At 45.6% G+C, this 12,984-nt stretch overlaps 1 protein-coding gene across 1 annotated transcript; it reads right to left on the bottom strand.

The window, feature by feature from the left end:
* Positions 1 to 11,542: 11,542 nt before the first annotated feature.
* LOC103647067 (E3 ubiquitin-protein ligase RNF181 homolog) lies at positions 11,543 to 12,495 on the bottom strand. Its single transcript, XM_008671632.3, has one exon. The coding sequence runs from the start codon at positions 12,375 to 12,377 to the stop codon at positions 11,772 to 11,774; it is 606 nt and encodes a 201-aa protein (XP_008669854.1). The 5' UTR covers positions 12,378 to 12,495; the 3' UTR covers positions 11,543 to 11,771.
* Positions 12,496 to 12,984: the final 489 nt, after the last annotated feature.

The following is a 12,984-nucleotide window of genomic DNA, read 5'->3' as shown; positions in this document are numbered from 1 at the left end:
CGCTGACAGGTCGGTCCCACAGAGCAGCGAGAGAGCGAGGGAGAGAGGGCGCTTGGGTTTGCGCCGACAGGCGGGGTCCGCCTGTCCGGCACATGATCGCGCGGGCCCGGGCTGGGCTTAATGGGCTGCCTTGGGCCGAATTGGCTTTTCCTATTTTCCTGGAATTTCTATTGCCTTTTATATTTATTTTCTCTAGGGTTTTCAATTCAAATTCAAATCAAGTTTCAAATTCAAACCAAATCAAATATGTGCAACATTTCAAAGAATATTTAGGCTCAATATGATGCAACATTCCATGACTCATGTTTTGGGCAAAATAAAATAAATAATCCCTCACTGATACAACTAACTCTAATTAAAAGAGAAAGAGAGAGAGAAAACTAGAGAGAAGGGGAAACTAAAGTGAGATAGAGAAGAGTAACACCTGAATTTGGATGGTCATAATAAAGAAATTTTATACCCCCAAATTCAGGGTGTTACAGACCTATTCCCCTTAAAAAATCTCGCCCTCGAGATTCAGGGCTGGCTAGCAAAGAGTTCAGGGTACTTGGCTCTCAGATCATCTTCTCTTTCCCAGGTTGCTTCTTCTTCTGAATGATGGCCCCATTTGACTTTGCACATTCTGATGGTGTTCCTCCGAGTGACTCGATCTGCTGTCTCCAGAATTTGCGTTGGCTTCTCAACGTATGTCAGATCCTCTTAAACTTCATGGTCTTCCATTGGCAGCTGCTCTTCTGGTACTCGCAAGCATTTCTTTAACTGAGACACGTGGAACACATCATGCACTGCGGACAGGTTCTCTGGTAAGCTGAGTTGTTAAGCCACTTCTCCACATCTCGCTTGAATCTGATATGGACCGATATAGCGAGGTGCTAGCTTGCCTTTGACTCCAAACCTTTCAAGTAGACATAGTCTCCCACTTCAAAACTGAGTTCTGTTCTTCTGGTGTCAGCATAGCTTCGCTGCCTGGACTATGCTGCCTTCAGATTTTCCTGGATCATCCTGATATTCTCTCCGCCTTCAAGCAAAATCTCAGGGCCGAATACCTGCCTTTCACCGGGTTGATCCCAATGCAATGGAGTTCTGCAATTCCTCCCATAAAGTGCTTCGAATGGTGACATCTTCAGATTGGCTTGGTAGCTGTTGTTGTAGGAGAATTCCGCATATGGTAGCCTCTTGTACCAACCTAGCTGGTCTTGCAAAGCACAAGCTCTCAACATATCCTCAAGAATCTGGTTGGTTCTCTCAGTCTGGCCATCTGTCTGCGGGTGATAAGCTAAACTGAATTTCAAGTGTGTACCCAAAGCTTCGTGTAGCTGCTGCCAAAAGTGAGAAGTAAAATGGGTGCCTCTATCCGATATTATCTTCTTTGGAATTCCATGCAAGCACACAATCCGAGACATGTATAATTCTGCCAATATTGCATTGTTATAGGTGGTCTTGACTGGTATGAAATGGGTCGTCTTTGTCAAACGGTCCACTACTACCCAGATGGAGTCATAACCAGCTTGAGTGCGGGGCAGACCAACTATAAAGTCCATCCCAATCTCATCCCATTTCCACTACGGAATCTGCAACGGCTGCAACAATCCTACAGATCTCTGATGTTCTGCCTTGATCCTCTGACAACTGTCACATCTAGCCACATACTCTTCTATCTCTCTTTTCATACCATACCACCAGAATCTCTTCTTCAAGTCTTGGTACATTTTCTCACTACCAGGGTGTATAGAATATGCTGTCTCATGAGCTTCCTTGAGAATCAGTTCCCGAATCAAGGTGATGTTGGGAACACACAGTCTATCTTTGAACCATACCACTCCTTCTGTATCTTCACGGAAATCTGGACCTTTCCCATCGATGATCAGCTGCCGGATCTCGTTGATCTTCTCATCATCCTTTTGACCTTTTCTGATGTCTTGCTCTAGGGTGGGTTCCAGCTCAATTGTCACTCCTCGAGTGTTGTCAGAAATCCGAGACTCAACCTGTTGAATTCCTTTGCTAGCTCCAACGGCATCGGGTGAGCGGCCAACATATTGACTTGACTCTTCCTGCTAAGAGCATCTGCAACCACATTTGCTTTGCCTGGGTGATAATGAATCTCTAGCTCATAGTCTTTGATCAATTCTAGCCATCTTCGCTGCCTCATGTTTAACTTTGACTGAGTGAATATGTACTTGAGGCTCTTATGGTCCGTGTAGATATCACACTTCTGCCCATAAAGATAATGTCTCCAGGTTTTCAGTGCATGAACCACTGCTGCTAGCTCCAAATCATGAGTGGGGTAATTCTTCTCATGAACTTTCAATTGTCGGGACAAGTATGCCACTACTTTCCCTTCCTGCATTAACACATATCCTAGTCCGGTGTATGAAGCATCATAGTATATTGAGAATGGCTTGTGAACTTCTGGCAGAACCAACACCGGTGCTGTTGTCAACTTCTGCTTCAACATCTCAAATGATTCTTGGCACGCTGGGGTCCACTTGAACTCAACTTTCTTTGCTAGCAAGGTTGTCATTGGTCTAGCAATCTTGGAGAAACCTTCAATGAAACGCCGATAATAACCGGCCATTCCAATGAAACTCTTGATTCCTCGCACATCTTTTGGTGCTTTCCAATCCAGAATCGCTGCTACTTTCTTTGGATCCACAACTAGTCCATCTCGGTTTATTATATGACCCAAGAATAGAACTTCGCTGATCCAAAACTCACACTTGTTAAGCTTGGCATACAACTGGCAATCTCATAGCCTCTGAAGTACTTTCCTCAAATGTTCCTCATGCTCTTGCTCATTCTAGGAATATATAAGGATATCATCTATGAACACCACTACGAATTTGTCGAGGTAGTCCATGAACACACTGTTCATCAGGTACATAAAGTAAGCTGGCGCATTCGTTAATCCGAATGACATAACCATGAACTCATATAGTCCATACTTGGTGATGAATGTGGTCTTCGGTATGTCTGAAGGTTGGATTCTGAGCTGATGGTAACCTGACCTCAGATCTATCTTTGAGAACACACTGGCTCCTCTCAACTGATCAAATAAGTCTTCAATTCTGGGCAGGGGGTACTTATTCTTAATAATGACTTCATTCAAGGCTCTATAATCAATGCACATCCTCTTCGTGCCATCCTTCTTCTCCATAAATAACACCGGGGCTGCCCAAGGTGAGGTACTTGGCCTGATGTAACCTTTCTCTAACAACTCATCAATTTGCTTCTTGAGTTCCACCAACTCTAGTCCGGACACTCGATAAGCTCTCTTGGAAATAGGGCGGTGCCTAGGATAAGCTCTATGGCAAATTCAACTTTCCTTTCAGGTGGCATGCCTGGTAACTCTTCAGGGAATACATCGGGGAATTCTAACACAATCCTAATTGCTTCAATCGAATTGGACTCCTTGTCGACTACTGATAAATGGTGATAGGCTCCTTCTTCTAGTTTAGGTAAGTACAACTTGGTTACTACCTCCTTTCCAGATGGGGACACCAACTTAACTGTCCTCTTGTCACAACTGACAGCGGCTTGGTTTCTATGTAGCCAATTCATCCCTAGGATGACATCTAACCCTTGAGTTCCCATGACTACTAGGCTAGCGGGGAAGGCTATCCCCCTTATTTCAATCCTTAGATTTAGACAAATCCTATCGGACTGAACTTTTCCCCCAACTGAATTAACTCTTAAAGGTGGGATCATTGGTTCTATGGGGATGTTATGTGATTCTACCCAAGATGCAGAAACAAAAGAATGTGCGGCACCAGTATCAAATAATACTTTTGCTGGGTAGGATTCGACTGGAAACATACCTACTGCCATGTCCTGAGCATCCTGGATTGCTTCGGCTTCCAGGTGGTTCACCTTTCCACGTTTGTAGGCCTGACCACGAACTCCTGGTGCTTGCTGTGGTGCTCCTTGTCTTGCTGGGGCATTGACTGCTGGCGGTTGCTAGGCTATTTTCTTTTGACAATTCTTCGCCCAGTGATTCTATTCTCTACAGTAGAAGCATGCACGACCTCCTACTTGTGTTGGGGCTGCTTGTCCATTCTAGTTGGTTGCTGGGGCAGGAAGACGAGCTGCCTGGTTGTTCTGACGCTGATACTGATTTCCTCCCGGCTGAGTGTTCTGACGGTACTGCTGCTATTGTTGCTGAGGAAACTACCTCTGGTACTGGTACTAGTGTTGACGCTGATGCTAGTGTTGGTACTGGTGGCCTTGCTTGAATTGTTGTGGCGAGTTGCCTGAGTAGCGGGGATGACTGCTACTCCTGGCCTGAGGTCCACTAATCTTGCGCTTCCTATCCTCCATCTCCCGACGCTTCCTTTCAGTCATGATTGCTCTGTTAATCAAGTGCTAGAAGGTGGGGAAAGTGTGGTTCATGAGCTGGTAATGGAGGGAATCAACCAATCCTCTCAGAAAGCGGTACTGCCTCTTTGCATCCGTATTGACGTCTTCTGGGGCATAACGTGACAGCTGCAAAAACTTATCCCTGTACTCACTGACGGACAAGGGACCTTGCTTCAGGGCGAGAAACTCCTCCTTCCTCACTATCATCAATCCCTCGGGCACATGGTAGCGACGGAAGTTGTCCCTAAACTCCTCCCAAGTAATGGCTTCAGTGTTGGCATGGGTGGTGAGGTAAGACTCCCACCAAGACTGGGCTGCTCCCCTCAGCTGTCAGGGACCATACAACACCTTCTCACGGTCGTTGCACTAGGTAGTGTGCAACTCACGTTCCATGGTACGTAGCCAATCTTCCGCATCCATGGGATCAGTAGTGTGTGCAAAGACAAGGGGATGGCCCCTCATGAATTCTGCCCGCTTGTCTCTAGGCACTTGTGGCATCTAGATCTGCACTAGAGGCTGAGGTGGTGGTGGCTGCTGTTGAACATGCTGCATCGCTGCTAATGTCTGACCAATTGCCTGAACTGCCTGGGTCTGCATCAAGAACATCTGCTCAATGGTCATCGTGGGTGGCGGTGGCAAATGCTGCTGCGGAGCTACCTCCTCTTGGGGTGCCTGCTACTCTGGCTGAGCACGCCTCGCACCTCTGTGCCTATTCTCAAACATTTGTAGAAATCACACACATATATCAAATCTGACTCTGCAGCCTTTTAACATAAGAAAAGATGTATAGAAAATCTTCATAGCACTGAACAATTGACCATCTTCACTGATAGCTTCTCAAATAAAGAGGGAAGTGGAAATAAATGGATTACCCAACTAAATAACTAACTTTATTAATAACTACACCAAGCTGCAGGGGATACCCACACCTTAGTGACAATCATTACAAAGATCCAACTTCATTATATGTTCATCATGACAAGCATCCAACAAAAGATAACCAAACTAACTCTAACTGAGACTGACTAGACTAAGACACTGAATTAAGCATTATTACAGACTCCGACTCCATCGATCTATGGATCTAAATCTATGCGGGTCCTACAGTCTGAGGTACCATAGTTGAAGCGACCACGGGGCGGTGAACGGTAAGTGTGCTGAATCCCAACAGGGGCGGGAGAACCACCATCAAGATAGTGGCATGCCACGCATTCAGCACACAATTCCGCAACCTCCACCCGAACCTTGCCCAACTCGTCAAGGGCGTGGTCCAACTCTGTGTTGACCACGACGACCAAGTTGACCATGCTGCTCAGTCTGGGATTGCCCTCACCAACTGGCGAGACAATCACACCTCCAGCACTGCCAGTCGAATGACGAGGGTAGTACTTCTGGTCAAGGCCATCAGCTACCCTGCTGAACAATGAATAATACTGAGAAAGTGCCCGTCGTGCTGTATTCTGCATGGCTGCCTCGGCAGTGTCCCTCTCAGTGATAGAATAGTGCTCTGAGAAGGCCTCTACACCTAGGAGTTCATCGTCCGGACGGCACACCAAGCAAGTATCCTCCCACTGGTTCGGGTATAGCCTGCGACGATGCTGGTAGACTACACAACGGTACTCGATAGACCATGTGTGTCGGTCGAAGGCCCGACGTAACAGGGTATCGAGAGCGTTGTGGAAGTGACACCCACGAGCGGCGTCACGAGTGATGGGCCAGGCGAGAAGGCAAAAAGGGGATCACAGACTTACGTGCAGTGCACCTGAGACGAACCATCTACAAAAGACATCGTAAGCACAAGAGTAAGAATAGAACTATGAGACCAGAAAGTAAACAGAAAGGAAAGTGAGACAAAACTTTTGAGATAAGTAAATAACATAGAGTTGGTCAAGATAACCAACTTTTGAAAAGACAACAAGGCTTTGATACCACTTATGTCACACCCGGTTTTGGAAAAACAGGGTATTGCTGTGGTGAGTTGGCCAAGGTAAGAAAAAGGGTCTATAGTCCTTAGGTCGACCATTCTAGTCTAGGTTAGCGGTCCTACAGTCAGCAAGGCTTTGATACCACTTATGTCACACCCGGTTTTGGAAGGTAAACCGAATGCGAACCATGTACGTGCCAGGATCAGAACTCACGTACATAGTGATTACATAATTGGACATCATCACACAATGCTTGAATTAAATAGCGGAAAGGTACTTAGTTACATCAAGATGTCTGAGACATCCACAGAGTCTATTACATAATCATAGTGTTTAACAATAACATCAAAGTGCGGAGTATCGAAACGTAGAATGTAAGCCTTCACAGGCAGCTGACTAGGGGTTTGCCACTAAGATAAACTAGAACTCATCGAATTCCCGGAACTCCTCAAAGTCATCCATGTTGCCAGCTTCACCTCCTGAGCACTAAGAACAGCGCGGACAACCTGGGGTGGGGTTGTTTGTAAAGCAAGGGTGAGTACATATCAACGTACTCAGCAAATGTCCCATTTGGCTAAAGTGGACTAGCTATATGTGGAGTTAAGGTTAAGCAGTTGCTTTTAGTTGGTCAAGTTTTATTACTATAAGTAGAGCCATGTTTTAGTAATAACCCAGTTATTACCTAGAGGCACTCCCTCCAAGAGGAAATACCAGAGATCAGATTTATAATCATCATTGTTAATCGTCATCATAAAAGTAACCAGTGTTCTTCTAATCAAAGAGGATCCCAAGGCTGCTCATAACCGTGAGCACGGCTGATATACCAGTTACTAACACTCTGTAGAGGTTGCACACTTCACCCACAAGCCGTGAATCCCATTCTGCCCGGGGTTCTAGCCTCCCCATTGATCACTACCAAGGTGACCTAGTAGGGTCTCACTATGTAGCCTTTACAAAGATTTCCCAGAGGACATAGCCGCCCGTTAGGTTTCTCCAGTTTGATAAACACAGTACATCTCCCCAAAGGAAGGGTGACTAACAAAACCAAATCAAAGAACCTCTGCAACCAGCCTCGGCAGAGCAAGTACTGTGCCCGGACCCCATTGATGGCCCTACGACGAAGCCAACTACTCCTCTGGTTCCTCTAATTAATTAGCAAAGGGCGTCCCATTCAACCCTCATGGTTGCACTGTTATCCCGGGTTGTCACTCCCCAAACAGGTCCTCACGGAGAGGCACTTAAGAAAGAGCCTTAGCCCCTAATGTAATCACAAGGACCCCATCAGGATAACATCATCGTATCATAAAAGATCACATCATGTTCATTGATTATGTTTAAGCAATAGCATAAGCTAACCATGATTAACCCAAAAGGTAAACAAGGTAAGGGAAATACAACGCACAGGGGGCAGACATGGGCGCGGTGGTGCCGCTCGGTCCCGCGGCAGGAACTCGTCGGAGACGAGCAGACCGGCCACGGTGGGGCACCAGAGGCTTGGGGGTTGGCCTAGGCGCGCACAGGGGGATCTAGCAAACTCAGCCGAGGGCACCACACCGGCAAGGGGGCACTAGAGGGTATTGCACATGGCGCGGCGGGCTAACTGGGGCGCGGGGTAACTCCGGCGAGCAATTGTCTGATAACCAGTGCAGTACACAGGGAAATAGGGGTGCGAGGAGGTTGCTCACCTTGAGGGGACGCGCTGGAGGCACGGGGCAACGACGGAGGCACAGGGACGCAACGGGGCGACGGTGGCGGAGCTCCGGCTGCGCAAGAACCACTCCGGTGAGCGCGAGTCGGCTGAACCAGGGAGGGAAGGGGCACACCGAAGGGTGTCCCGAGTAGCTGGCGGCAAGGCGAAGCTTACCCTGGCTCTAGACGGAGCATGGGCGCAATAGCGGCCACGAAATAGGCGGTGGACGTCAGCGGGCGGTGGCGGAGGTTCTCGGTTCGCGTGGGCTGAGCGAGAGAGAGGGCGAGAGAGCTGGGTAGAGGGCGCAAATGGAAGAGGGGAGGTGGGCAAGCAGGGCGCGGGGTTCAAAAGGGGCGCGGGGGCTCGGTCGTGGCCGGAGAACGCGCGGTCGTGGGCACGTCCACGGCGGGGAGATTGTGGGCGAGAGGTTAGGGACGCGCTGACAGGTGGGTCGATGGGGCAGAGAGAGGGAAGGCGGGCGTGGGCGAGAGCAACGGCGCCGACAGGTCGGTCCCACGGAGCAGCGAGAGAGCGAGGGAGAGAGGGCGCTCGGGTTTGCGCCGACAGGCGGGGTCCGCCTGTCAGGCACAAGGACGCGCGGGCGCGAGCGGGCTGGGCTTAATGGGTTGCCTTGGGCCGAATTGGCTTTTCCTATTTTCATGGAATTTCTATTGCCTTTTCTATTTATTTTCTCTAGGGTTTTCAATTCAAATTCAAATCAAGTTTCAAATTCAAACCAAATCAAATATGTGCAACATTTCAAAGAATATTTAGGCTCAATATGATGCAACATTCCATGACTCATATGTTTTGGGCAAAATAAAATAAATAATCCCTCACTAATACAACTAACTCTAATTAAAAGAGAAAGAGAGAGAGAGAAAACTAGAGAGAGAGGGAAACTAAAGTGAGATAGAGAAGAGTAACACCTGAATTTGGATGATCATAAGAAAGAAATTTTATACCCCCAAATTCAGGGTGTTACACTTTCGTACAGGCCATCCTCCAAAGGGCTTTGGCGACCTCCGAGCAACTCTTCCGGGACACCGACAGATACATCACCGCCAATAAACGAGCCCACGACCTCATCGACTAGCGAAACGACATGTCCATGAATAAATAAGATGCCCTACGACAAGATCGACACTGGGACAAGAGGCTGAGGGAAGAAGTCAATGCCATGGGACTGCCACCCGCATGGTAGCATGGTTCCCCTCATGGCAACAACAACAACATGAGATCACTAGACAAGATCCTTGATTGCTCGTGTACCTACCACAAGGAGATGCGCCATAACCTATTTAACTGTAGGGAGTTCAAGAACTCAATCGGCCATGGCCGACCATTCCAGAGCTACCACCACCACCTGCAAGGTAGAACCATAACCCACCACCACAACCACCACTATGGGAAGACAACAGCTAAATGTTCCCTAAGATCAATAGAGTGGTCAACTTAATTTTTAGAGAGCACGACTCCAAAGAGAACAAAAGGCAGCAGAAGTTGCCCGACCGCTAAGTCCTGGTAGCTATGATTGACCCACCAACGCCGTATCGCTGGTATGAGATTCCGATCTCCTTTAGCTGAACTGACTAATGGCTCAAGTTCGATCACCTAGGCAAGTATCCATTACTTGTTAGCCTAGTGGTCTGCAGGAGCCGAGTCAAGAGGGTGCTAATCGATGATGGAAGCAGTGTCACCGTCACTTTCCTAAAGACACATTAGGAACTTGGGATCTCCATTGCATAACTTTAAGAGTCAAACAATCCCTTATTTGGCATCATAACGGGTCAGGGAGAGTACTCACTAGGGCACATGTACCTACCCATCACCTTCGACACGCCTGATCACTTACGCACCGAGTTCCTCCGCTTCGAGGCTGCAACTTCGAATGTGCCTACAACGCCATCATCGGATGACCCGGGCTAGCCATGTTAATGGCCATTCCACATTACTTGTACCTGGTCCTCAAAATGCCAAGGTCGTGAGGCGTCCTCACTGACTCACTGTGAGGGCAGACTTTTGAGTGTAAATTGATTGTTTGAGGCACTAAACAAATTGATTGTATTTATATTACTTTTCCTTCCCCTATCTCACTTGTATTTATAAATTAATTGTAAATTTATTATATGAGGCACTAAATAAATTGACTGTTTGAAGCACTAAATAAATTCAAATGAAAAAGTTGTTAACTACAAAGTTCCATAACTTTTTGAGATCCACAACTTTCATTTTGGTAGTTTACAAAATTTAAATTTTAAATTTGAAAACTTCAAACCTATTTTTCTATGAGGAGATAATTTCAAATTAAAAAGTTAACAACTACAAAGTTAAATAACATTACGAGGCCTACAACTTTAATGAGACCTATAACTTTCATTTTGGTATTTTTTCCATTTGAGGTCTTTTGAAAATTTGTATTTTTAAACATAGTTTTACATGACAAGATGATTTCAAATCAAAACGTCATCAACTATAAAATTTCATAACTTTTTTAGATCCACAACTTTCATTTTGTTGGTTTTTCCATGCGAAATCGTTTTAAAAATTTAAAATTTATTTTTTTGAATTTAGACAAAGTTTTCGTTGACAAGATGACTTCAAATCAAAAATTTATCAACTACAAAATTTAAAGCTATTCTGGTTGTTTGGTCATTTATTCATCCAACATGGTGGTTCTAACAATGTTTAGAAATTATATAAATCCCCTTGTAGTTTCATAAACTATAAGAGGGAAGTATACGATCTGTGAACAAATTTACTATTATTTTGTCATATGAAGAAATGACCAAAATAAAAAATTGTACATCTTAATGAGTTATACAATGATGTAGTTGATAACTTTTCATTTGAATTCATTTAATACGTCAAAATGTGATTTGAAAATTGTCTTTGTCTAGTGTAAAAAAGACACAGGCAAAGAAACTCTTTGCCTAGTGTAAAAAAAGATACTCGGCAAAGAAGCTATTTGCCGAGTATTTTTTTGCCATGCATTTTTTGTCTGGACTCGACAAAGAGCTTCTTTAAGACTGACACTAGTAAAAAAACTCCATGCCTACGCTGAGGTATAATTTTTATAAGAGGTTTTGGTTATCGAGCACCAATGAAAATAAATTGGCCATCCCGACTCGAGAAACTGCCAGTAGTAATCATATTTGTACTAACGATTCCTTAAGAAAACCTCTAGTACAAATCGTGCCATTTCTACTGACGATTTTCTTAAGGAAACCGCTAGTAATAATAGTTGTACTGACAATTTCTACCCGCGTTTCTTAAGAAAACCACATGTAAAAATCATTTGAAATAATTTTTTGAGCTTTTCAAATGACCTCGTTAGAAAAAACCGCCAAAATAAAAATTGTAGATCTCTAAAAGTAGTGAAATTTGTAGTTGACAACTTTTTCATTTGAAATCATTTGGGCTATGAAAATTGCATCTGAATATGACAAACTTTATAATGCAAATTTTGCAAACCTCGGATGAAAAATGTACCAAAATAATAGTTGTAAAACTTATAAAGTTATTTAACTTTGTAGTCGACAACTATTTTGTTTAAATAAATTTACAACTTCAAACAAACAATTTATACTCACTTTGTACGTTCTAATATGTGGGCAACAAAATTGCAATCTAAACACAACTGAAATAAGATTTTGCTGTTTTTAAACCCTAGTTTATGTTTCATACAATGGATTTGTACTAGTGGTTCTCTTAACTGAATTGCCAATATAAATCAATTTGCTACGGTGTTTCTTTGTACTGGTGTACCTAAAAACACTCGGTAAATAATTTGGCTGAATTTTTTAGTTGTACAAGATCTGCAGTCGTCGTCTAATCTGATTCAATCGAGAATTTGAGTTGTCCATCTCCTCCTCGTCCTTCTCGACTTCAGTGTCCTCGTCCTCGAAAGTGGTGGGCAGCTGGTAGCGACAGAGAGGACAGACGGTGTTGCGATGGAGCCACTGGAAGATGCAGTGCTGGTGGAAGATGTGGGAGCAGGGCATGGCCCGAAGCATCGACGTAGCTGACGCGTCGTCCTTCTTGTGATCAGGACCAGCGATATCGGCCAATGGGTTGAGGCAGATGGCACAGTCGTCGTCGTCGTGCTTAGCGGTTGGCACCACCTCCTTGAGCCCCAGGATGGCTTCGCTGTAAGCGGGGATGCAAGCACGCTTGTTGTTGCGAGCAGTAGCAGCGTCGTCCCCGGCTTCCTCGTGTGAGGGCGGGGATGGGGATGGGGATGGGGATCGGGGACGGGTTCGAGGCCGGTGGCGATCAACGTAGGGAGCCAAGGCCAAGGCTACATAGAGATCGTCCTCATCATCAAGATGATCCGGTCGACGGCCGCGGTTGGCGAGCTCCGCCCCGTCCATGTGGAACCACTCTAAGTCTAACCACACCGGATCCATCTCCGGCCGGTCGTCTAGCTAGTAGCTACTAGCTAGTGTGCGGTGCAGTGGTGGCGGCGGGCCGGCGGCAGATGGCAGGCGACGACGATGGGATATTTAGGAGCGAGGTTTCGATAAGCAAAAGCAGGAGGCCAGCTGATGGGGTTTCGATCTCAACTAGTCGCATATATAGACGAGGAGGACGGCTGATAACGATGCCTCTAGGGTTCCGATTCCGAGCTGGGGATCACGGCCCGCAATCTATCTAGGAATGCGTGGCCGTCGATCGATCGGATATATTCCAGCCTCCGAGCAGCTAACCATATGCATGCATCGCTCCCTTGTCTTGTCAGCCGAGTGCCACAGAATATTCATGACTTTATAACACATGTCATTCACAAAACATATAGGAAGCATCCGAACCCTAAAGAATATCCACTTAATATAATATCTCCTGCTCATAACGCATTTACATACCCTGAAGAATATTCATGACGTCAAATGCTTATCTATTTTTCAATCTTGTTAAATAGATCCACAATATATAGTCAGCTCAAGTCACATATGCTATGTGTCTGGTTTCATAGAAATACCATACCACGTTACAAAACAAAAGAAATAAAAAAAT

This window comes from Zea mays, chromosome 2 (genome assembly GCF_902167145.1).
Source record: "Zea mays cultivar B73 chromosome 2, Zm-B73-REFERENCE-NAM-5.0, whole genome shotgun sequence".
Taxonomy (NCBI): domain Eukaryota; kingdom Viridiplantae; phylum Streptophyta; class Magnoliopsida; order Poales; family Poaceae; genus Zea; species Zea mays.
The sequence above is the reverse complement of the archived record's forward strand: the minus strand, read 5'-3'. Positions and strand labels throughout refer to the sequence as shown.

Bases quoted from the DNA above. Each gene is read 5' to 3' on its own strand.
- LOC103647067 (XM_008671632.3), bottom strand. From the start codon at position 12,377: ATGGATCCGGTGTGGTTAGACTTAGAGTGGTTCCACATGGACGGGGCG.